Below are 27,111 nucleotides of genomic sequence, written 5' to 3' on the forward strand. Positions count from 1 at the left end.
ATTAATTTAGGGTTTCGAAATACCCTAAAGAGCCCAATCCGAAACCCTAAAAATTAATTTAGGGGTTTTCAATCTCAATATTATTGTGCCTAATTAATTCGGATTGGAGCCCTAAATTAATTTAGGGTTCCAATCCGAAACCCTAAATTAATTTAGGGGTTTTAATCTTTGAAACCCCTAAATTAATTTAGGGTTTCGAAATACCCTAAATAGCCCAATCCGAAACCCTAAATTAATTTAGGGGTTTTAATCTTTGAAACCCCTAAATTAATTTAGGGTTTTGAAATACCCTAAATTAATTTAGGGTTTTAATCTTTGAAACCCCTAAATTAATTTAGGGGTTTAATTTTTAAAATTGCTATGCACTAGGGGTTTAAAAAATTAATTTAGGGGTTTAAAAACAGAATTTGATGTTCCCTACCAAATTGAACCAAAAAAAAAAAAAAAGAATGCACTAGGGTATTTCGAAATTCAATATAATGAATTAAGATGAAATATATATATATATATATATATGAAATTATGAATGTCAAGTGGTACTTTTTTTTATTCTACTTTTTTTTTTTTTTTTTTTTTTTTTATTTTATGTTCATTATAATTTATATAGTTGCTATGCTTATGCCTTATAGTCTTTCAAGTTATATATATATATATATATATATATATATATATATATTATGAATGTCAAATTCATTTGAACACAAAAGAGAATTTGCATAAACATGTTGTTTTAGTAAAAAGAAAGCATTTAGGGTGACAAGACAAAGCCCTCAACAAATTTGGAACATTCATACTAACACAATAATTATGGTGCATGCCCATTATCGATATGGACATCCATCCTTTTGTAAAGCGACCATAATCATTATTATCAAGTCATATCAACATCTCATCCCTTATTTTGAGTTGATTTCTAGACGTTTCATTTTTATTGTATTGTATTTAATTTCTTTATTTAATTTAATATGCTCGGATGTGATCATTTTTCTTAATATGTTGGTTCAAATTTGTCTGTTTTGAGTTCGGAGAAATAATTAAAATAGTACAATAAAAATAACTAAAACCACTATAAGTCTTTTTATAACTTGAATAATTAATGTGTCTTTTTAATGCCTAAAATTTATGACTTTAAATTTTTTACTATTGTTTGATGAATTATATGGTCTAATTTTTTATTCTAATTTTTTTTTATGTTCATTATATATTTGCTATGTTTTTTACAATTTCAGATTTGTCGTTTGCTTGAGTTCATGGATATGCCAGCAGATTCTAGTGCGAGCTCTCCTTTCCAGGCCGAGGGCACCCCTACCCCTACCCCTACACCTACACCTACCCCTCCTACTCAAACCCCTACCCCTAGCCCTACGGCACCTTGCCCCGCCCCCAAGTCCAACAAGAAACCTGCGTCAATAGTTTGGAGTCATTTCACCAAACTAGAGGGTGGTGACTCAAGTAACCCCCAAGCCAAGTGTAACTATTGTGAAAAAATTTATGGATGTCACTATAGGAAACATGGCACCTCACAATTAAAGGTGCACTTAAAAGAGCAATGCAAAAAAAGTCCAATATTAAGATCATTACAAGACAAAAGCTAATCTAGGCTAGAAATTGGACTTAAAAAAATGGCGGATGAGACTAGTGGGGGTGCAACGTTGAAGGGATATACTAAGTATGATCCCGATGAGTGTAGAAGACACCTAGCTCGTATGGTCATAATGGACGAGCTACCTTTTCAAATTGTTGATGGGAAAGGGTTCCAAGCGTATTCTCGCTACTTGGAACTAAGGTTTAACATTCCTTCTCGCCACACGATGGCAAAGGATGTAAAAAAACATTATTACATTGAAAAGGAGAAGTTGAGGGGTCAATTGGCGGATCAATTTGTTTGTCTCACCACTGACACTTGGACATCGATCCAAAATTTTAATTATATGTCTTTGACTGTGCATTTTATTGATTGTCATTGGACATTGCAAAAGAAAATTATAAAATTTTGTAAAATCACCGATCATAAGGGTGAGACAATTGTAAAGGCCTTGGAGGCCGCAATAAAGGAGTGGGGGTTGACCCGATTGGTTACAGTCACAGTCGATAATACCTCGTCTAACGATGTTGCATTGGGACATCTAAAGACCTATCTTAGAGAGGCAAATAAGACACTCATGGGTGGTGAGTGTCTGCATGTGAGATGTGCGGCACATATTCTGAATCTGATTGTCACTGATGGTTTGAGAGATTTTCATGACTCGATTGCTCGGGTTAGGACTACTGTGAGATGGGTGAGATCTTCTCCTTCGAGGTTAGACAAATTCAAGGTTGCTGCGAGATCTGCGGGCCTAACATCTAAGAGGGGCCTTTGTACTGATATGCCTACACGATGGAACTCAACATTTCTGATGTTGGAGGCGGCCCAAGAATATAAGCTGGCATTTACATTATTGGGTGATGAAGACATCCAATATGTTAAATATTTTGATGATCACGGGGGATTGGGGAAACCCGTAGAGGATGATTGGGAAATTTTAACTAATTTTGTAGAATTTTTTAGGCTTTTTTACGATGTCACCATGGGGCTATCTGGAACTTTGTACCCTACATCCAATATTGTATGTCAGCAAATATGTAGGGTAAAAGAAGAATTAGATGATATGGTCGCGGGTGGTCACATTAGGATGCGGGAGATGTCATTGATTATGAGGACAAAGTACGACAAGTATTGGGGAGATTTAACGAAGGCTAATATTTTGTTATATGTAGCTGTCGTCTTTGACCCGAGGTATAAGTTGGATGGCATGATATTTGGATTGGGCCTTGCGTACGGGCAAATATGAGCAGAGCTTATTGCAGCAAGGGTTCGGGAAACCCTTACTAGATTATTTGATGAGTTTTCCACCCTGCGGGGTGGTAATATTGCGGCACCTACACCTACCCCCTCAGCCTCAAGCTCACAGTTTCCTGAAGTCGAGGTTGAGAAAAGACGTAGATTGGAGTGGGGTGAGAGGTATGAGCAGACCCCCTTCCTTCGGAGTTCTATAGACGCTCAGCCAGAGATAGACAGATACTTAGCAGCAGAGATTCTACCATTTTCACGAGATTTTGATATATTAAGTTGGTGGAAGGTGAATGCCGTGAAGTATCCCATCCTTGGAGAGATAGCCCGCACACTTTTGGCCATCCCTGTTAGCACAGTAGCCTCAGAGTCGGCCTTTAGCACGGGAGGACGTGTATTAGATTCATTTCGGAGTTCATTAGCTCCTGCTTTGATTTGCACGCAGAATTGGATCAAGGGAACTCCAATTCATGTTCCGGATGTTCTTGAGTATGAGAAGGCCGACGTCGAGGAGGATAGTGATGATCAGTTTGGATCTGGTATTTATTTTAATTTCATTTTATAATTTCTTATTTTAATTTATTTATTTTCATTTAATTGGTATTCATTAATTTGATTTCAAATTTAATACTTATAGTGATACATGAGACGACGTCTATGGCTACCTCCGATGCAGTATGACTTTGTATTGGACCCACCATTGTCATGGTTTGCACAATTTCTTTCATAATTATTTTTTGCATTTAAAATTTTGTTTCATCTTTATAACTTTTTAATTCTAATTTGTTTTATTTTTAACTTATTAATATTTCAGGTTTTATAACTTATTGACTTTTATGATCTTGATTTTCAGTCTCACAGCAATCGACATAACTCACCACTCAGTGAACTCACCGCTGCGGCTCCACCCCAAAATCAAATTGATCAAATTGAAAAATTATGATTTTATTAATTTATAATTAATTGTAATGTTGCTACAATAGTTAATTATATAATTTGTAATATTTATTTCTTTTAGAGGAGTTTGTAATAGTGTAATAGTTTATTAGTTCTCTTAATTTGTATAATTGTGAACAAAATATTTTAGCATAGTGCCTTACTGCCTTAGTGATGATTACTACTTAATTAGTTAATAACGTAATAGTTCAATGTATGATTTTATATATCCCTTATATATATATATATATATATATATTTTTTCCTGTTTTTAAATCTATATACTTTTTAATCTAAATAATGGGCTCAAATGGCCCAAAAACGAATTCTGGGCCCAAAGTGGCCCAAAAACTGATTCTGGGCCAATTAGGGCCCAGAAAAATGTATTGGGCCGAAGGCCCAGTATGGGGGCGGGGGGTGCGGACGTCCGGGGAGAAATTCCCCACCCCCGCATATGCGGGGGTGGGGGGCGGGGGAGGGGTGGCCCCGCCCCGTAGGGGGCGGGTATCACCCCTAGAAGGAAGGGGGGATTCAAACTCCTAACTCTACCAAAAAACGACGCTGTTTGGTTTAGACCAAATGGCATCATTTTGTTTAATTTTTTTTTTCAAAGGTTTAAGAACAAAACAATGTTGTTTCATGTGAAACGGCTTCATGCGAAATGACATCATTTTATATAAGAAATATATATATAAAAAAAAACTTATATACGTCGGTCAATTCTTCAGTTTAGACAGGGCCTGAACCTGAGACCGAACCGACTGACGTCGGTTTTGCTAATTTGCTATCGCTTGCAGACCAGTTCTCTGCTAGTTCCTGAATCTGGCGGTCAATCTACGTCGACAGTGGTCAGTCCAGCCGGTTTATGTACACCCCTAAGATGATCAACAGGTGACTACAGTACCCTGCCAATTCGACTCTCAGCTGCGATACCCCATCTATACAGCTTCTGAGAGAATAAAATAACCTTCCTCTATTTCATCATAGTTTGTTAGGATTATTTCTTTGTCATTTTGTACATATAGCCTTTATTCTAGAATGATGTAGAATAGGAATAGGTTGGTTATTCTTCCCATTCTTTTGATTGGCTAAAGTGGTATTCCTTGAATTGTATGTGAGTCATAAGGCGATGTATAGTTTTATACACTAAATGAGAATTACATCATTTTTCCAATTCCACCTCTCTGCTTGCGTTCTTCATCTTTCAACATAGTATCAGAGCCAAATTCTGTGACCTGAGATCATTCTCCTCCTTTCTTTCAATCATTTCTTCATATAGCTTTGTTGCATCATCTTCTCTTCATCTTCTTTTTTATTCTCATTTTGTTTCTTCACAATGTCGGAAGAAGGTTCCACTGCTGCCACTAATAACACCAACACCTCTGCCATTTTACCTTCTGAAGATCCGAAGAGTCCTTTCTACTTACATCATAGTGACAATGCCAACACTGTGGTGATTGTTCCACCTCTTGCCGGCCCAAATTATCTTTCATGGAATCGATCATTTACCTTGGCCATCTCTATAAAAAACAAGCTCGGTTTTCTTGATGGAAGCATACCTACACCGAAGTTGACCGACCCTTTGTATATCTCTTGGTTACTGTGCAACAACCTTATTTTGTCTTGGCTCCTCAACTCAATTTCGAAGGAGATAACATCGAACGTGCTCTACATCAGCTCAGCAATGGAGGTATAGGAGAAGCTAAAAAACTATTTTGCTCTGCCCAATAATGTGCGCATCTATCAACTCCAACAACAATTCAGCTGTCTTTTGCAAGGGAATCAAATCGTAAGCGAGTATTTCACTCAACTGAATGAAATTTGGGAAGAAATGCATAATTATAGACCTATCCCTTGTTGCTCGTATGGATTGTGTACTTGTAAAGCCGTTGAATCAATAGATGATGTTCAATAAACAGATTATGTGTTTAAGTTTCTATTGGGATTGAATGATTCATATGAGCATATTAGAGGTCAAATCATCTTGATGAGTCCTATGCCTTCTCTAGACAAGACCTTTTCCTTAGTTTTACAAGATGAGAGGCAAAGACAGACTAGAAAGTTGACAATACCTTCCCTTGAAGTTTTAGCACTAACAGTCTATAGTAATCAAACAAAGAAGAAGGATAAATCTATTCTTAGCTATTTTCATTTTGGAAAACCTGGACATACTAGGAAAAAATGTTATAGGTTTATAGGATTCCCACCCAATTTTAAGATCACTAAATCTAAGTCGAGCCATGGTAGTGAGAATTTTTCATCCACACATTCAGCAAACCAGGTTTGCTCTCAAGGTTAGGAAAAAGGACTACAGGAGAATCCTCAATTGAACTTATCTCAGAATCATATTCAAAAACTCATGGCGCTAATCAATGGACAAATGTCTCAGCTCAATTTCAATGAATCGGGTTCTGTTTAGATCACTACTCAGTCTCATAATTTGTCCACTAAGAATACTCCTTTCCTAATTGCATACTCCAATATGGCTGGTATAATTTCCTTTCCTTCTAGCATTTATGTTGATCATGATGTATCTGTTTCTGCTCATCTGTGATGCATAAAGCTTCTCCTAATTCTGCCAGTGTACCTTGGGTTGCTATAATTGTTATAAAGTTTAGACATTTTGCCTAAAAAGGAACCAATATGAGATTTGATTCTCAATGTCCCTTTATCATACTCATTCACATCTATCATACTTTGTCCTACCCAACGTGAGATTTGCAATGTCCCCTTTTCACAACAATGTCGATTTCAAAAGAAATAAAGAGTATTTATCTACTGGCGGGTGTTATGATAATTGTATTTTTTGAAAAAAACTATATTAACAAGTGAAATACTCTTTATTATAAACTACAAAGAGATTTGAGAAATTATTATTGCCATGTGGGATTGGGTTAGATAGGGCTGGGCGATGGGTCCTCACATCTAACCCGCTCCCCCCACCCCTCAGTCCAGCCCTCACCTAGGGTGGGTAGGGGCATCCGCTCGCACACTACAAGTACTTGGGCTCATCTAGGTATTCACCTATCTGCCCGGCCCAGTACTACATATATGTATTAAAAAAAATTAAATTTGTAATAAAAAGAAGTTGTTTTCTCCCAAACGACTCGTTTTGTATCAAGTTTTGTTTCAAACGCAAGTTCCCTCGTGCCGCACCTCTTTCCTCTCTTTTTCATCGGCGATATCTCGTCGTCAGCCCGTCGATGGTCGGTCTCTTGGACTCCCTCCCTCTCGCTGCTGCCCCCAACCCCAGGTATCTCTCTTGATCTCTTGTCGTGCGACACCACACGCCGAGTAGTGGTATTTTATAATGTGTAATAGTTAAGAATTTAGTAGTTTCATATACTAAAATGTAGAAACTATTTAAGAAATGTATTTGTCAAAATGTTATAATCTTATGATTCAATATAAGGTTTATATATTAGTTGTAAAAAATTCATTAGATTTTGTAAAGGACGCGTTTCACACCATCAATTGTACAGATGACTTGCAACAACAAAGAGGTGGCACTAGTTGCCCTAGATAGACTCCGATGTTAAATTCAATGACACAATGTGAGAATAAATATATATAAAGATAAAGATGTTGCTTAATTCAAACAGGACATGGACGTGACATAATGGTAATTGACTCTAACCCACCATTCTCGTGTGTATATCCTTCATGATCCCTTACTAATCGAGGGGAGAGATAACTCTTGTTTTATTTGGAGTTATCTTCTTTAAGATAATAGCTTTTAGTTGTAGATCAATACTCCGATCTCATAGTAGTTATCTGCTGCATAGTTACAGTTACAGGCTCTTCAGATGTGGTCCTCTTGACCCTAGGGTAAAGCTTTGGGCCTGCTTTTTAGTAATGGGCTGGACAGTTAGAGGATCCAAATATTCCCTCCAAATTTAATATATATATATTTATTTGGTATTTTTAACTATTCAATTCATTTAGAAAAATATATATCAAAGTTAAGAGTACAAACAAAATTTGAGGAATAACTCGACTCGGTTTAATTATAGAGTATAGACAAAAATCGATAAATAATTCGACTCGACTCGAATTCGGACTCGAATTATTTGAATCCAATTCAATTTGATAATCCAAAAACTTGACTCCACTCCACTCCAATTGTTTAAAGTCCTATTAAAATAAGGGTTGCTGATATCACTCTAGTCGATAAAGCGTACCAGTGGATTTGCAGAGTGGAAGAAAGGGAACCCACCAGATTGAGAACCCAACCATGAACAGTCTTTCCAAGATATATATTTCAAACTCGTGACCATTGAATTTCATCTTTTTTTTTTTAGGTCGGCGTTATTGCATTTATTAAGAACCCTAACATATATTCAAGTTTTTTGTTTTTCGTAAGGGCTTTTTATTGGAGCAATCGAAGTTAAATCCGTATGTTGTTTTTGTTTCGACGATGATTGTTGTGATCAATTTATGCACAACATATGTTCAATGAAATTCCTACAAATATAAAGGGATTAACAAAAATAAAGTTACTAATCAATGTAACTTTATGTGATCTATTATATTTATTTTCTGATAAAAATAATTTTACAATTTGATACTTTTGTCAAGTGTTGCTGGGATCAGGTTTCATTTGTGTTAAATCATAAATGTATTTACTTGAAGTCCTTTTGTACCACTTACACCGATATATATCATTGTTCAAACACAAAAATTAATATAATTTTTATAAATATTAAAATAAATACAAAAATTAATATAATTTTTATAAGTATTAAAATAAATACAAAATTTAATATAATTTTTACAAAATTTAAAATAAAATAGTATTAAAAAATATTAAAACCATTTTATAATTTTATAATATTTTTATTTAATCTGTTCTCTCATTTTCTAGAAGATAATAATACATCTTAATTCAAAACATTTTACTACTGTTGACAAAATTCTGAAATACTTAAACATGTACTTGAGTAATGAGATGAAATGAGATAAAAATTTTATGAATCGTAATGAAATGATTTGTAAGTAGTAGTGAAATGGTTTTAGTTAATATGTTTTATTGGGTTATGAAAAATGAAAGAGAAAAAATTGAATAAAATAATTATAAAATTAAAAAAAAAAAGTTGTTTGAATCAGATTTTTTAATATTTTTTTTATTTTGAAATTTGAAAATGTTGTATTGTTTTTTATGTTTTATTTAGAAGTTTGAGAAAATTGTAATAATTAGATAATGATTTGATAAAAAAATTAAAAATTTGAAATTAAAAAATATTTTATATTTAAGTAATGTTTAAGAAGAAAATTTAAAAAATCTTGAGAGCATACAATATGGTTCTTGATTCATCTCACTTTTAAAAATCAAACCCTAGGTCTGGTTTGATTTGAGAGATGAGAATCATGAGATGCATATAATCATTATAACTTTTTAAAATTTTTATATAAAATATAATAAATAATAGAATTTTTTTAAATTTTAGAATAAAAATTATATTAAAAATATATATTTTAATAATATTTTATTTAATTTTTATATTCATCTCGAGCCCTTAATTTGAAAGTTTATTTTTAAATTTGTGCTTGGTTTTCCTTTCAGCTGAGCGTTGACGGTATTCAGGACCATGCATTTAAAAAGAGAGAGAGAAATACGTTGGTTCGGCTTTACCGCGGACTCAAACCCAGACGTTACCACTCTGCTCGTTCGTCCGTTCCCACCGATATTGTTGCCTATTTCTATAATTGCCACAGATTTCTCGTCTCTCCTATAAAAACCCATCCTACATCCTCTACCATATCAAATTCACATTTCTAATCTCTCTATTGATTTCCCTTTCGCTCGCGGAGAAAACTCGATTCATATTTCCTGATTTAAGTTCATCTTTCTCGTTAGCTCATCGATCATGGTTAAGAAGGAGATTTGAGATCTCAGGATGGCATGGTACGGACCTCTCCAATTCAACATCATTCTAGAGATCCTTTCTAGAGTCTTTTAAAACAAACTGATGCAAAAAACACTTGGATCATGTTAAGTTTACAAGTAAATATATAGCATGCAACAAAACCAATCCCAATTACTCAATAGATAGATGCCTGTTAAAAGTCCCAGCGATCCCACATAAAGGCTCATTGTCTATCTGGTTCTAAAGCTCAGTTGAGAAGAAAGGAAAACAGAAGAAACCTCAAAAGAAGCGACACACAGAAAGAAGCACGCGATAGAAAGAAATGAATCCAGAAAGGAAGCGTAGTAGCAAGAAGAGCTTTGTTTCGAAAACAATGCCCATGATCTTCCATACTTCAGTTGTTCTTGGAATCTTTGCGTTGGTCTTGTTTCTAAGTTCATCACACATCATCCACAAAGGTGGGCCTCAACACCAATTGGGATGGATGCCCGTTGGGTCAACCTGCAAGGGCACCATATCGGAGTGCCTGACCGGAGGAAAGGTCGAGCTGGACTCGGAGATCAGCAGGCGCATTCTAGCTGGCACCATCGGCTATCGTGCGATGCGACAGGACAAGGTACCTTGCTCACAACGTTCCAATGGCACTTATTCTAGCTACCAGATCTGCCATGGTCACGGTAACGGTAACCCCTATAGGCGCGGCTGCTGTTCCATCACAAGGTGCAGGGTGGGTTGACCTCTCTCTCTCCAAATAGTATTTTGTTAAGTACAAGCGAGTTTGCATACTGTATCGATGATTTTTTTAATTTAAAAATAAATAAATTTCTTTTAGATGGGTTTATTTTCTGCCTGAAGAAATAGACGCCGCTACTGTTCCATCGTACGTTATTATTATTGTTGATGGAAATATTGTTGCTACAAATATAATATTTGGATGTCTTTGTATAAAATTGTGTTACAGTACTGTTTGTTAATTACTAGCATTATTTTCTCATAAATTTTATTGAATCACCGTTCAGGTCCATAATATAGCCTTGGAGAAATATTTTATATTATTTAATAAAAAATTTATTGTTTTCAATCGTATTTATTGATATAAAATATTATTAATTACTTTTTATATGGGTCACATATAAGATAACTATTTATAATAAATATGATTAGAAATAATAAAATCTCTAATTGAAAAAAGACTTGCTAGATATAAGCGATTTGAAGTATCAAACTGTGACAACAACTCAGGTTAATATGAAAAGTGCTCTTGGTCAATGATGAATTGATAAGGTTTTTTTAACTCGAAGGACCAAGAAACATGGCGATGTTAGGTTGGCTATGGTTACATTTGTGATGAACTAAGAAAAAATATATCATCCGTGCATGTTGGTATTTATAATCTAAAAAGATTAGTCTATATCGCAATTGAAGTGTGCTGTAATCGTTATAAAGTTTAGTTTTGCCTAAAAAGGAATCTATGTGAGATTTGATATTCGATGCATCTTCATCATACTCATTCAACAATGTCTATTTCAAATGAAATAAAGAGTATTTACACTACAACACAATTGAATTTTTGTGATGGTTTTGAATTTGTGACAACCTTGAAACTATCACAAAAAATCATTAAATGTAGACGAGAAACGATTTTACATTCAAATGATAATATTGTTTTATTCGAATGTAAGCTATTAGATGATGTCGTTTTGGAATGATTATATTCGAATGTATAAAATGTTACGTTCAAACAATTGATGTACATTCAAACGTTAAGTCTACTTACGTGCGAACGTGCTAGTTATTCGTTTAAACGTTTGAACGTAGTCATAACGTTCGAATGTGAACTATTTTAAAATGAAAAATCGAATTTCAAATTAAAAAAAATTGAGAACTCAAATACAAAAACACTAAATATATTAAATAATATTGTTCATTACATAAAGTATAGAAAAAGAAATATATTAAAATATAAATACAAAATATGATAAAAGTTTAAAACACTCAGAATGTGTTGTTTACAAATGTATGAAACTCCTCAGTCATTGTGTTGACCTTTTCGTTTAGGATATCTAAACGATGGCCAACCTCATTGACACATTGTTGTACTTGCGCAATCTGTCAATTGATATGCATAGTAATATCTAAGACCATCATATCAACTCAAGGAAACTTCATCACCATATAGTAGATAACTCCAATCATTGATCATATCCGTATAATCTTACACACTAAGAAAGATTGGAGCGTTAAAAAAGTTTATCGATCTCAAAATCGATGTGCACACTCAGTAGCACAATGGGGATTAACCAACTTAATCTTTGATTGCATACCTTTAGATAATCTACCTAAATGTATTTTTATATTGACAGTAGTAAGGACCCCTTCAAACATTTAGGATAGTTGTAATATTTCTATATCAATATTAATTAGAAAAAAAAAATACCGCATCAAGTTATTAAGAATACTTTTTTTTTCTATATTCTTAACATATTTTTATCTGTCTAGTCTGATTTTTTTTTTTTTTTTTGGTCTTTAATTTGTTGGATAACAACTCTGACCAATTTAAAGTCCAAGATTGACTTATATTGTCTCGAAGTTACTTTTCCAAGTTGTGGGATGTTTTAACAAATTAATAACGTTTTAGAGATCCTTCAAATTAATAACAAATTTATAATGTTTTAACAATTTAATAATGTTCACGTCAAAAGTTGGGGAGGATCCTTCAACATCATTTCTAGAGTATTTTAAATTCTAGAAAATATTTAGTTTTTGACGGATAAGCTGAGGACGTTGTTATTTCCTTCCCTATCCGTAAATTAAAATCGAGAATGTAAAGAACAATATCATATCTGTCATCTAATTGGAAAGTATACTCTGCCACTCTACGTAATGGAAACTAAACTCTATTAATAGTCTTTCTTGCAAGCTGCCTACACAGCTGTTTGACGGTTCTACACAATTCATTTTTTAAAACAAACTACTTAAACAAAAAAAAAAAATCACTTTGATCATGCTTGTTGGGATGTATATGAAGACTCATTTTAGAGTTGAAAAAAGTGTTTGTATGATTTGCGCTCGATAGTGGGCTCGAGCAAAGCTCAACCCGAGAGTTCGCTCAAGTACCACGCAACAGTAAGCTTAAGCGAGACACAAACCCTAGTGTTCGCTCGACCCCTACTCGACATCCCGCTCGAGCTAATGTTGATTTGACCGTTCGCTTGAGACGCGCTTAACACGTTGCTCGAGCGAACAACGCATATTTTGTCAATTAGGATTTTCAGCATTGTTTGCTATATATTTATCATATTTGACTTGTGTTTGATGACTTTTAGCATATTTTAATAGATAACAATTGTCGAGTGAGTGTATATTGTGTGAGAGAGCAAAAAGTCCTCTAGAATGTGAGTTGAGATTGAGTACTGATTGTATTATTCTCTAATTAATAAGATTTCTGCAACTTTATGGACTTAGGCAATTTGTTAAACTACGTATATTATGCGTCGTGTGCTTGATTGTAATTGATTTTACTTTATTTGTCAGTATTAGTGTGTTTGTTTTACACAACATTTCACAACAATGTTGTTTTTACAAGTAAATAGCAACTAAACCAATCCCAATAACTCAATAGATGCCCGTTATAAGTCCCAGCGATCCAACACAAAGACTCATTGTCTGTCTTGTTCTACAAGCTCAGTTGAGAAGCAAAAGAAAACAACACACAAAAAGAAGTGAAGTGAAGCACACGATAGAAAGAAACGAATCCAACAAGGAGACATAGCAGCACAGAGAGCTTTGTTTCCAAAACAATGCCCAAAATCTTTCATACTTCAGCTGTTCTTGGAATCTGTGCATTGTCTTGCTTCTAAGCTCATCACACACCGTCCATGCAGGTCGGCCTCAACACCAACTGGCCAGATGGATGCCCGTCGGGTCAACTTGCAAGGGCACCATAAGTTTGATTGCCCATAAGTTGTCTCAACGCCTAAAAACAAATTGGGTAGAAAGGATCAAATGGCAATTAAGCTAGATATAGAAAAAGGTCTTCGACTACATAGAGTGGGATTTCTTATTTGTAGTGATGAAAGTGTTGGGTTATCATAGTGGGTGGATAAATCTGATTAAAGAATATGTCACAACCACTTTCTTATCAATCCTTATAAATGACTCACCTAGAGGATTCTTCAAAGCACAAATAGGACTTAGACAAGGTGACCCCATATCGGCTTTCCTCTTTATATTATGCACGGAGGTGTTATCCAAATTAATAGTCAGATTGGAAGTAAAAGGCAACTTTGAAGGTATCCAATTAAGCTGAAATAGTCATCCAATATCTCATTTTTTATTTGCAGATGATTTAATCATTTTTTGAAAAGCAAGTGAAACAAATGCTCAAGCAATCGTTGACAATTTGGAAAAATATCATGATTGGTTAGGACAAAGAATCAACCAAAACAAGTCCTCAATTTACATAACAAGAATACCAATCACGCCACCAGAGTTGCTATTTCTCTGGAAATGTCATACAAGCTATCATCATCCAGAATGAAGTACTTAGGGCTTCTAACCTCATTTGAATGACAGTTTCAAAGAGCTACTGAAGAAAATAAATAAAAAACTTGAGGGTTGGAAATCAAAACTACTTTCACAAGCAGGAAGAACCATGCCAATCAAAACAGTGGCAAACACAATTCCTTCATACTAAATGTCAATACATTTATTGTCAAAATCAGTTTGCAAATCTCTGCACAGAAGTTTTAAAAAATTTTTGTTGGGCTTCACCAAAGAACATAAGCATAATTTGACTTTGAAATCTTGGAGATCTATTTGTCAACCAAAAAATGCAGTGGATTTGGTTTGAGATAAATGGAAAACATGAATTTAGCTTTATTAGCTAAAACGAGATGGAAAATGAGTCAAGCAAATCCATGTTTGTTGCATTCTCTTCTTCAAACGGCAAAATACCTGAACACTTCCAACATCAAACCCGACCATTCATAGTTATGGAAAGAATCCTCAAGACAAGAGAGCTACTCTCAAAAGTTACATGATATCAAATATTCAATGGGCTATCTGTAAATGAATGATCAAAACCTTAGATTCCAACAATAAAAAATTTTACATCAAAGCCTCTCCATCAAATGAATGAGACCCAACCCTTTTTTAAGCTCTGATATGATTATACATAACACTCATTCATGGAACACCCAGAAAATGATAACCTTTTTTAGCAAGAAAGCATCACAGAAATCCAAAAATTTCCTCTACTTCAAAATAATCAAAGAATGGACTCCCTAATTTGGACACCAAGCCACAATGGTAACTTCTCTGTTAAAATACTTACCATATTGTTATCGATGTGTTTCACCACCACCACCTCACGATCACCTGCAACCAAAGAATAAGATGGCTAGGGGTTCGAGGAATGCCTCTAACGCCTAAGTCCATGACTGAAGATTATTCAATAATATCAATGAGTGTGATCCTTTTTATATACCTAGGTTCTCTCCTTATATAAAGCTTTTGAACCGTTCTATTGTTTAGATGATAATGGTCATATCCATTATTCAAATTTAAACCTGGATATGGAGGTTCGTATCTTAGTAAATTTGAATGATAATTGTTCTTAACCCTTGCCACCGTTGGATAATTATCTAGTCGGTATTAGCTCTGGGCTAGATTCTCTTGATACCGGACTGGGCTTTTCGGTAATAAGGCAAGCTTCGAGCTTTAGTAAGGGCCCAGGCTCATGTGGTACTAACTGGTCAAGATGTCCTCTCCACATATAGTAGCAAAAAATTCTAGTATACCATTGCCAAATTTTCCAAGCCTGATATCAAAAAAATTTTGGGACTTGAAAATCCAGATTGCCATAAATTACTAATTTGAAAAGAGTCGGGCTACTCTGTCGCCCAGAGTAGCCCACTCAAGTTGACCGCTTGTTACTTTTTGGTTTTTTTTTTTTTCATTTTTTATTTCACATTTTTTAAATATATTTAAATATTTTAAAAAAATACTCCAATAGACCTAAAATCACTTCCTTAATCACTAAGTAAAAAAAATAATAATTTTCAAGCAGTCAAATTGAGCAGTATAACTTGGGAGGCAAAATAGTTTTTTCCATTTGGAACATTTTTGCGGGTTTCAGTTATCTCCTTGCGGGTGTTTTGATAATTATATTTTTAAAAAGATTATATTAACAAGTGAAATAGGAAAAACACCCATCCTTTATTTTTAAGATGTTTTGTTTTTTAATCTTTCATATAAATCCATTCAGCTTTCCAAGTGTGGATTGGGTTCTTTATTATGAATTTATCTGCAAAAAGATTTGTGAAATTATATCAGTCCTATGGGTTAGGATTAGGGTTAGGGTTTGGTTAAGGCTTCATGAACTTTTTGATGGAAATTGGCATGTTGTTTGGATTTGAATGGGTTTCTACAGATGTACTCCCACCTTTCTACAGATGTGCTTGGTGGTCGCACGACCTATTTATTTGTATAAAAAAGATTGAGAACATTAGAGAGATGCAGACCTGGAGTCATGCCCACTGTATGCGAGTAGGAGATGTTAGATGGAAGGGCGCCCACGTGGGGCTGACCCTCTCCTTAACTGCAGTGTAATGCATGACTTTAAGTCATGCGTTATTTGCTTGTAACGCATGAATTTAAACCATGCGTTACTGCCATTCAATATGGCAATTGAAGGCTGGCCTTTAAGGCCAACCGTGGGTATGAGGATTACATATAGTTCTCATCAATTGGTTTTTGGAACCATCTGAAATACACAAAAGCTCTATCTCTTTTTGTTCTCCGTTGATTAGATATTTAGGCTGTGGATTTATTAAGTGTAACTCTAGTTTTATACTACGTAGTACACTTCGCTACTAAGAGAAAAAACTTGGGATTTGTCAATCTGGAGAAACTTGTGGAGCAATTTTATAGGCCGACCTTAAGGTATTTTTTCGCTGTACATTCTTACAATTTTCAAGATTTATCATAAGTTCATTCTCAAACATCACTTAAACACGTACAAAATAATTTTCTATTTCAAATTTTTAACTTTTGATATAACCTTACTTAATTATTACTCAAACACAAACTTTAATACAACTTTTATAAACTTCAATAATATACTTATTTTGAAAAGTATTTGTATTCAATTTTTTTCTCTCTTTTCTCAAAATCTAATAAAACATCTTCTTTTAAATTATTTTATTACTATTCACAAAATCTTAAGATACAAACATCCAAACATGCCTTAATATGGACATGAGGTGATAAGCTCTCTTTAGAGCATTAACATTAGTTTCATCAAAGTGATCTCCAAAATTTAGCTAAAAGTACATGTTATTCATAAATTCAAAATCATTCAAGCCATAAACCTAGATTAGATTAGTCAAAATAATAATATAATATTATTTTTTAATATTATTTTTTTAAAAAAAATTCCTGCACTAACCATATCTTAATTAATAATTTTATTTTTACTTAAATTATTGGTTTCTAACTAATTTTTTTTCCTCAATCTAATTATCCAACAAACACATTTTAGAATAAAACGTGAAGATATTAAAGTAGTTGAGTATGATATTTTAGAATAAAATATTACTTTTGAACTTGAACAGTACATATTCAAATATGAAGAAATACTTGGAAATACTATAGTTCATAATTGAAGCCACTAGTATTTGACTACTCTAATGCAACAGATGATTTCATCTCTATTTTTTCAAATTTTAAAGATGATGCTAGTGCTTATCACATAATGATGCAGGGTAACGTGGAAGATTTGCAAGGGAAACGAACAAGATGGTGCGAGCACATGTAGCCTTGTCATCTCTGAACATTTATAGCCTTTATGGGGAACTAAAATATCAAAAGGTGGTGCTTCCCCACCAGCACACTGGCTGAGTTTTACGCCAACACTGCAATTCAAAGGGCGTGTTGTTGAGATTGCTTTTGGCCAGCGTTGTCCTTGAAGGGAATGGAGGAAGGTAGCTCGGAAGAAGGGAGGAAATCAAGTTGGAGGGGTTCGGGTCCAGACAATGTTGTATGAAGTGGAGGAAGGGAATGGGTTTCTCAGTGTTGTGAAATGGTGGAAGGGAATGTCGTGTATAAGAAAAGAGGAAGGGAAACACGGGGATAAGTTTCTGAATTCTGGGCTCAGTCTTGGGCAACTTTATGTATTGAGAGTCAGTGATAAAAGTGTATTGTGAGGGGCGAAATCCCCAAGAGCCAGCCCAGGGTAAAGCCCACCCCCCCAAGGGGCCGGGCCCAGGCCCACGTATAAGATCTTGGATGGGTTAAGTCGGCCCAAGAGGCCCAGAAAGAAGGACACAAGGCAAAAAGTCCGGACAAGAGGACGAGAGACTATGCAACCTAGCACCACGTCTAACAGACTATCAAAGATGTCCCCGACCTTGACACAACAGGACGACGTAGGAGGGCGAACGAGCATGTCTAGGGCCACGCCACACTCAATGCGTTCTAGGGATAGACATGCAAAGGCACGCCCTCCTAGATGTCAGTGACAACCCTGGCCAGGCCTAGCAATTCTGACGGGAAGCAAGAGGCTGGCAAGGACACATGATCCTAGTATGGAGCCGCACATCGGTCACTATCACCTCAGAACCCACCCCGACCAAGTATAAATTCCCATCTCTCTCTCTCTCTATGCCGAGAAGAGGGTTACTTATACCTTTGAATATTTCTTCTGTCATTCTCTATAGCTCTCACTTTCTCTCTTCATCTCCAAACCTGAACTGACTTGGGCATCAGAGGTACTACAACCCCCGAACTCCCCCATTTCTCATCTTATAGGAAAGAGATCGAGCCCAGGAGCATGGAGTTGCCCAAGTCCACGAAACATGACATCAACAATATGTATGATCTTCTCAATGAATAATATTGAGAAAATGAGAGAACTGTTAACTGGGATGGGATGAGAGAATCTCGGTATATCTTAACACGTTTGGATACCAAGTATACTTAGCCATACAAAATCACCCCGGATTTTTGTGTTTAACCTATCTGATCTTTCTATTGATTTCCTTTTCGCTCAAGAAGAAAGCTTGTTTCGATTTCCTGGTTCAAAAGGTTTCTTTCTCATTATTTAATCGATCATAATGGCTGAAAGAGATTTGAGATATCAAGACGACTTGGTACGGACCTTCAATTCAGTACTGACCAACTAAAAAAAAAAAAAGCTCCTTAACGTTAAGGGTACATTTGGATATTGAGATAAGTTATAAATAATAATATTTTGTGGATGCTATTGAAATGAATTGAACTTTTTTAAGTTGAGATAAATTTAACTTTTTAGATTAAAATGTATGAAGTACATTGAGATGAATTTAACTTTTTTATGGAAAGTTGAAAAAGTAGTAGATTCTATCAATGAGAAATAATATTTGCAATCATGAAGTGCGCAAGTGCTGCGCAATCCTTTTAAAAAAAGTGTGTAAATACAAGACCCACATAAAAAAAATTAATTTTTTAATAGTAGACTCCACTCTTTTTTCAAAACGATTATGCGGCGTTTACGCATTTCACAAATATATACAACATTACTCTTGTGCAAGTATAAATCAAAGGTCCGTATCAAGTCATTTATAATGTAAAAGCACAAATTGATAACACTTATTAGAATCATTATAAAGCTCAGCTCTATCTAATTAATTAATAAGGAACAAATTTGAGATTTCCACCATCATACTCAAGTGAGGTATCAGGATGAGTCCCCTGCTCCCCTCTCCTCAAGAATACAACCATGCCTATTTCAAATAGTATTTATTTATTTACTTGCAAAGTTGCAACCGTAATGTTGATAAATTATATTTTCAAAAGAATTAGGTTTGACAAGTGAAATGTTCAAAACACCCTCTTTCTATGCTTTATGAATTTTTATCTTTGTATTTCGAAAAATGATTAATTTTACATCTTCATTTCTCTTTTTAAAAAAAGAAAAAAATATTTACAATCGTAAATTGTATAACTGTTGTGTAATCATTTTGAAAAAAATGAATTAAATATGAAACTCACATAAAAAAATTAATTTTTTAATAATAGACCCTACTCTTTTAAAAATAATTACTTGTCATTTATATATTTCACAATTATATATAAAATTACTTTGAAAAACATCATCTTTATTCGAAAGCAAACAAGCACGCGACTAGCAGCCCAATTAGCATCCAAACAGCCCAAACTCAACTTGCCATGAACCCAAGCCAAGCCCACTCAATTCATTCCTTCCATCCTAGAACAATTCCCGCCTGAATTTTCTCGTTTTAATAATATGAGATAAGATCATTTTAAATAAATAAAATAAAATATTATTAAAATATTATTTTTAATATTATTACTATTTAAAATTTTAAAAAAATTAAATTATTTATTATATTTTATATAAAAATTGGATAAAATTATAATAATAAAATAAACTGAGAGTTTTTCTACGCGAAAGAAACCTAATCTCGAAGTTTTCGTTTTTTTTGTATTTTTTTTGTTTTGTTTTTTGTTCTTGGTTTTCCTTTCAACTGCCGAGCATTGACGGTGGACCATGCATCTAACAAAGGACAGAGAGACACGCGTTGCTTCACCGCCGTATCAAACCCAGACGTTCCGACTCTGCTCGTTCGTCCATTCCCACCGATATTCCTGCCTACTTCTACAATCACCACAGATTTCTAGTCTCTCCTGTAAAAACCCATCCTTCCTCCTCTACCCTATCAAATTCACATTTCTAATCTCTCTATTGTCTATTGATTTTCCTTTCGCTCGCGGAGAAAACTCATCGATCATGGCTGAAGGAGATTTGAGATCGCAGGATGGCATGGTACGGACCTCACCAATTCAAACTCATAATACTCTTCGTTCTTTTGCTTTTGTTTTATTTTTGTTTGGGAATTGCAGATTTTAATTTTCATACTTTCATAAAAGGAGAAGTTATGTTTATTTTTCCCTTTGATTTTTGTGGTGGAAGACAAGTGAGGAGGAGGAGCAGATGCGGCTGAAGTACCTGGAATTCGTGCAGGTGGCTACAATTCACGCTGCGGTGTGCTTCTCGAACCTCTACTGCTACGCCAAGGACAAGTCCGGCCCTCTGAAGCCCGGCGTTGAGACCGTGGAGGGCACCGTCAAGAGCGTCGTCGGACCTGTCTACGACAAGTTCCACGACGTTCCCGTCGAGGTTCTCAAGTACGTCGACCGCAAGGTGAGCAGCTCACCTATGTCATACTGCTGCATTTATCCAATTAATTTGCTTATTTATCCGCGCGATATCGTCACCTTTTTCAATAAGAATACCCTCAAAATCGAATTCAGAAGCCTCCCATTAATTGTTGATTTCGAGATTCTATCTTGCCTCCTAACAATTAAGAGCTTGTTTACATGATCAAGAAAATGCACATGATCTGTGATCTTTATGGCTTTGAGACTGCATTTTCCAATTTAGTTGTTAAGAGCCTATGAGGAATCTCATCTCTGGCACTTTGCATCAGCATTCTGCATTTCCTCAGTTGAATATTTATGATTTTTTCTATATTTTTCGCATCATTGCAGATGGATGCATCTGTGACTGAATTGGACCGCCGTATGCCCCCAATTATCAAGCAAGCTTCTTCCCAGGCATTCTCAGCTGCTCAGAGTGCCCCCTTGGTAGCTCGAGCTGTTGCTTCCGAAGTTAAGCGTGCTGGGGTGGTGGACACTGCCTCGGGAATTGCCAAATCTGTTTACACCAAGTGCGAGCCAACCGCCAAGGATCTCTATTCCAAGTACGAACCCAAGGCCGAGCAGTGTGCAGTGTCGGCTTGGCGCAAGCTCAATCTGCTCCCTCTCTTCCCCCAGGTGGCTCAAGTTGTTGTCCCAACCGCAGCATATTATACAGAGAAGTACAACCAAACGGTGCGCGACACTTCAGAGAAAGGGTACAAGGTTTCTTCTTATCTGCCCTTGGTCCCTACAGAAAAGATTGCCAAGGTTTTCAGGGGTGATGGTTCTGAATCAGAGCCTTTGTTTTCCAGTGGAAATGAAGCAGCTGTGGCAGCCCATTGATTGTTTTATTTTGAAGTAGTTTTATTGCCTAAAGACTGGTGCTCATATGGCCATCTCGAATAAAATGTTTCATGGTCTTTTTATATGTTACTTAAAGCAACCTCAATTATCTTTTTAGAGGACCACCTAGTATGAGACCAGAGTTTTCTTAAATTCTTCGTCAGAGGCAGCCGGGAGGGTTGAAGACATGATCATCCACTTTTCTATTGGCGTTATTGGGAGTTGAAAGAGGTGCTGTCTTTCGACCTTGGCTACAGCAGAAAATGAAATGTGGAACAGGCCATATTCTTGACCACTCAAGTCTCATACATCCAGGGGCAGATTTATATGGTAGAGAGTATGAAGAGTCGATAAATTTGGCCTTGCTCGTGCACTATTCATTTCCCTGCTGCTAAATCATCCTCAGCTGTCGGTTTTTTTTCCCCTTTCTTAGTTTGTTCATGAGGTTTCGTGGTCGTTATGCTGAGGAGTGGATATTCTATGTCGTTTGTTAATCGTTCATGAAGTGTTTCTCCTTGGTACATTAATTTTGACCCATTTTAACTTTGTTTTTGGTTGTATATTTTTGGTCGAAGCATGCGATTTTCTCAATTTTAAATCATTATACCGTGAATGGTTACATACTTGATGATAGCACTCTTCATCCGGGCCGGATTTTTTAATTCCGGTTTCGAGTTCTGGCCTGGATCAAAACGGATCCGAAACCTGGTTTGCAAAACCCGGACCAACAAGGTCCGGGTACGGGTTGGGGATCCAGGTTTAAACCCGGTACCCGGGTCTTTTTAAAAAAGAGTTACGTGTCATTCCCCCCCCTCTCTCTCTCTCTCTCTCTGGTTCTCTCTCTCATTGCGTTGCAGCAGAAGTAGAAACCCTAGGTTCCTAGCCGCCGCTATCATGATCATGTCGCTGCATCTTCTTCGTCGTCGTCGCATCTCTGTCGCCGTAGACCTTTGCCTCTAGGTCTACCTCCCTCAGTGCCGACGAAGAAACCCTAGCCTTCCCCTCAGTGCCGATTGAAGAAATCTCGTCATCCTCGTGACCCAAGGTTTGTTCTCTACAATTTGGGTCCGTTTTATTCCGATTTGGGTTTGTTTTATTACCTTGGAATGACGACGATGAAATGCTACGGCTTGTGTAGCTGCTTTTGTTCAAGTAAGATCTGGGTTTTTTTTTTTGTTAAACATGGGTATAAAGTGTATGATGTAAGTTTTGATATATCTGGATTTTTTTTGTTATTTTGCTAGTAAAATGACTTAGATAACGCGCCCTTTCTACAGAAGATTACAGTTTCTCATTTGGCCTTAGGTCTTTTTCTACAATGAACATGCTACTGGAGTCCTGCATGCCAAATATTAATTCTTCTCATCATTTATATGACAGTGATGGCAGCAGAACTAGTTCGTGCTTCAAGAAGTGAAAGTAATGGTGAGCCAGAGCGACTACGGTAATTGCTTCCATTTTATTTTACATGTTATTTTTACTGATAATAAATTTTATATGTTTATTTCTTTTGTTTGGCACCGCAGCTGACACATAGAACTATAGATAGAGTTTAGAGGAAACCAATGTACATTTCTTTTCCATGAGCATGTACAAAAGTCATGTTAAGAAAATCATGTATATCGGAGTACGATCAGGATGCAAAGAACCAGGGACATCAAAAAGTGAGGGTGAGAAAAAACTGTTAAGATTAGTAATCCTTGCAGAAAGAGTGTGTAAAATAGTTAATTTATCTTGAACCAAAAATACAATCTCTGTGGAAGTACACTAATTCTGCTCTGTGCTGGGCCTGCAAACATAACAGAGCAGCCCACCAAGCACCCAATTAGGAGGTGAGAGACAGCATACCTTAGATAGGATAAAATGACAGAAAAAGATGCATGTGGTTGTCTCTGATTATTTGCAAATTAAGGCTAAGTTTGGTTGTGTTTATATGAGTTCTATTTTTCTTAATTCTAGCATTTTGACTTATGCAGCCTGGTATCCTCATCTCAGTCACACCAAACTTATGCATCTATAATCCTAACATGATTTTTGATTGACTACTTCATGCTCAAAGGAAAAAAAAATAGAATTAACTATGTAGAAATACAATTATGACATGCAAATGCAACATCTTTTCTTGTTTGCTAGACAAATAAAGGTCAGTTTCAAAAGCACTATGCAAATAAAGAATTCCTTTTCTCTTAGATAGCTCACGATTTTGCACTTGATGCTATGATGGATAACTATTCAATCAGGAGAAATGATCAAGCTGAAGCCTTATAGTGGGATGCTCAATATTGACTTCAGAAATTGGAAAGAGAGATGTTTATCTTCTGTAAGTTCTGTTGGCAACAAAGCTTTTCAAAGCAGTGAATTTCATGCACCTGATGCAAGAGTTTCATCCATTATATCCACCAATGTTCAAGTTTCTAGTCTGTACATTATTGGTGAAAAAGATCTAAGACCTTGGGTTTTTTTTTTTTTTTTTTTTTTGTTAAACATGGGTATAAAGTATATGTTGTAAGTTTGATAGATCTGGATTTTTTTGTTATTTTGCTAGTAAATGACTTAGATAACGCGCCCTTTTCTACAGAAGAATTAATATCCTAATTGTTCTAATATAAATCATTGTAGTTTTGTATTTTGCAATGTAATGTAATATGTACATAACAAAATAGTGTAATATGTAGTGGATTGCATGCATTTTAGTTTTTCATTTTTATATATTTTTATTATTTTGGAAAATGTTAGTATTATACCTTTTAATGATGACTCAGAAACACTTTTTTTAAATTATTTTTAATAAGTATAGAAGAGTTATACTTTTCAACATTTTAATTATAGGCTTTATAAAATAAAATAAAAAATGCTTCTAAACTCAAAAAAAAATCGGATACAACTCGAAATCCGGATTTTCGAGTTTTTTAAAACCCGGATTAACCCAGGTTTCGGCCCGGGTCTGACCCGAATCAATCCGGTCCGGGTTCCAGCCCGGGTTTGAATCCGGTTCCGGTCCGGGATACCCGGGTTCCCTGGTCAGAACCCGGATGAACACCCCTACTTGATGAGCTGGGCTAATATTTTGGTTTGAAGTAATGTTATATACAGTTTTAGAATATGCAAGTCTTGTATATTCTTTTGAAAAAAAATAGAGTTGACTATTAAAAAAAATAATTTAGTCTAAGAATTTTCTACTTTTTTAAAATGAAGTTCGCATAACTTCACATACTAAAACTGTAAATAAATATTATTTCTCGTAAAACTCTATAATGCGATAATCTTGCAGAGTTCTTCTATGGATCAGCCACTGTTCACGGCTGATCCGTAGCACACCTTAGCTGGCTTTTCTTTTTCTTTTCTTTTTTTTAAACGTTCTTTTGCCCAAACAAAATACCCAAATTCGAAATCCCACGTAGAAGCACACATCCCGCATTGCCCAGAACCTGCCCCTCCTGCCCAGCTTCTCCCTCGCGTCGCCTCCCTCTACCTAGCGCCACCCCCGCAATGCGGTCCCTCTATTCAGCGCTGCCACTCCCCGCAAGGTCATTGAACAATGTCGCACCTCCCGCAAGCTGATCGAAATCCCCATTCTTCTTCTCTGTGAATCCCTCAAGTTTCCTCACAAAACCCATAAATCTTCTTCTTCTTCTCTGTGAATCGCGGGAGTGGCGCTGACGAAGTTGAAAACCCAGCATCTGAATCTACTTCTCTGTGAATCGTGGAAATCAGGATCTAATAGATTTTTCCTTTATTTTTTTCCCCTTGCTGAAACATGCATTTTACGCGTAGAAGAGGCCATTTCGAGTGCCCTGGGTCTTCAGTTTGTGGGCTGTTTCGTCGCCCTCTGCCCAGCTTCATAGGTAACTTTTTCCTTCTGTATTATGGTTTCCACTACCATTTTTTCCTTTTGTATTATAGTTTCTGCTACGGTATGTGAGAGAGGTGAGGGAGACGAGTTTGAGGATTGAGAGACGCGAAGCAAAAAAATTGGAAAACCGGTCCGCTGGTTAGTGAACCCAATTCACACGTCAGGTGTATCATGGCCGATGCGAATAGTGGGCTGATGCGAAGATTAATTCCTTGCAAAAACCCTTATCCGCGCCACCGTGACATTCATTGTTAGATTTGATTTATTTCGAAAACAAGCACAACTTTTTCATGTACAAACTTTTAAAGAAGTTTAAAAATAAAAATTAAAAATTAAAAAAAAAAAGCTTCGTACGATGTAGTTTAAGGTCTCGTTTAGTTGTTAAATATATTTGAATTCAATTCAGTTTAACTCTAATTTAAGTTAAGTCTAATATCCAAACATTCAACTCTCAAATTATTAAATTTATCTCAACTCAAAACCTCTTTACACGTGGGACTCAACAATATTTTTCAATTCAATACTTCTTTACACGTAGGACCCACAACCTTTTCAACTTCACATAAATACATCTAAATTCATTTTAACATTCAAAGACATTTAAATTCATTTTAAGTAGACCCACAAAACTCAACTTTACCATCTCAATTTACTACTATTTATAAATAACTCAACTTAGCTCAATTCAAACTCGCCTCAGCATCTAAACGCAACCTTAAAAGCTAGTTTGGGGAAACCAAAAAAAAAAAAAAAAAAAAACTAGTTTGGAAACACATTTATTTTCAAATATTTTTCTTTTTAAATATCACTCAAATACAAAATATTTCTTAATTTCAAGTCTTTAAATTTTTTTATCTAATCATTACAGTTTTCTTAAACTTCCAACAAAACATAAAAAATAATAACAACTTTTTCATATTTCAAAATAAAAATTATATTGAAAATTATATTCAAATAACTGCTTTGCGCCATAACACCATTCTCAGCAAGTCAATAAACTGCGAGATAATGTTCTCATCATATAACTCCTACGATTGCGATTTTGAAAAATATTTTAACTGAAAAATATATTTTCCTAAAAACAAATTTTGGATCGCATTTTATATGATGAACAATATTTTTATTATCTAAGTCCTTAGTGTGCATGTATAGGAACTTTCACATAGAAAAAGCTCATATTGCATTTTCTCTTTGACTCTACTAATCCAAGGAGAGGGATCTCATCGTAATACTGTGATATTTTTATGCCTCGTAATGTCTAATTACGACTTACTTTGTTAAGTGAGTTTGTGATGCGATTGTCATTAAAAGTAATGATTAGACTATTATGATTGTCTTTGGGCAAAGGCATAAAAATATTGTTTAGCACAACTCTCTCTCAAAGTACACAGCGGAAGCGATATTACCTCATCGTAAATATCTAGGATCTAGTGCGTTGTTCCACAGATTCTTCATCATCGTCGTTGTTCATTCACAATCTCCCATATCGATGGTGAGTGTCTACGTGTAATACCAGAGCAATACTCACATATTCCACAGCCTAGATGCCGTGACTAGAGAGAACCATTGAGAGAGAGTTG

General features: G+C 35.4%; 1 protein-coding gene and 2 long non-coding RNA genes across 4 annotated transcripts in view; 1 reads left to right on the plus strand and 2 right to left on the minus strand.

Annotated features, from left to right (window-relative positions):
• The window catches only part of LOC121259767 (REF/SRPP-like protein At3g05500), a 28,330-nt gene extending 6,499 nt beyond the window's left edge, over positions 1-21,831 (plus strand). Inside the window, exons 1-3 of one of the 2 annotated variants that reach the window (XM_041161502.1) lie at positions 20,191-20,461; positions 20,609-20,839; positions 21,187-21,831. In XM_041161502.1, coding sequence (XP_041017436.1) covers positions 20,426-20,461; positions 20,609-20,839; positions 21,187-21,678 — 759 coding nt within the window. In that variant the 5' untranslated portion in view covers positions 20,191-20,425 and the 3' untranslated portion in view covers positions 21,679-21,831. Of the gene's footprint in view, positions 1-20,190; positions 20,462-20,608; positions 20,840-21,186 lie in introns of those variants that run through there. The other variant, XM_041161505.1, reaches the window with a different exon arrangement.
• Positions 9,550-20,601, minus strand: LOC121259769. The gene is made up of 2 exons (XR_005939631.1): positions 20,417-20,601; positions 9,550-9,623 (listed from the first exon to the last, which is right to left on the minus strand). It is a non-coding gene; the product is annotated as an uncharacterized LOC121259769 (long non-coding RNA).
• LOC121259768 lies at positions 21,818-22,311 on the minus strand. Its single transcript, XR_005939630.1, has 2 exons — positions 22,201-22,311; positions 21,818-21,881 (listed from the first exon to the last, which is right to left on the minus strand). It is a non-coding gene; the product is annotated as an uncharacterized LOC121259768 (long non-coding RNA).
• Between the last annotated feature and the right edge of the window lie 4,800 nt (positions 22,312-27,111).

Source organism: Juglans microcarpa x Juglans regia, chromosome 4D, assembly GCF_004785595.1.
Source record: "Juglans microcarpa x Juglans regia isolate MS1-56 chromosome 4D, Jm3101_v1.0, whole genome shotgun sequence".
Lineage (NCBI taxonomy): Eukaryota > Viridiplantae > Streptophyta > Magnoliopsida > Fagales > Juglandaceae > Juglans > Juglans microcarpa x Juglans regia.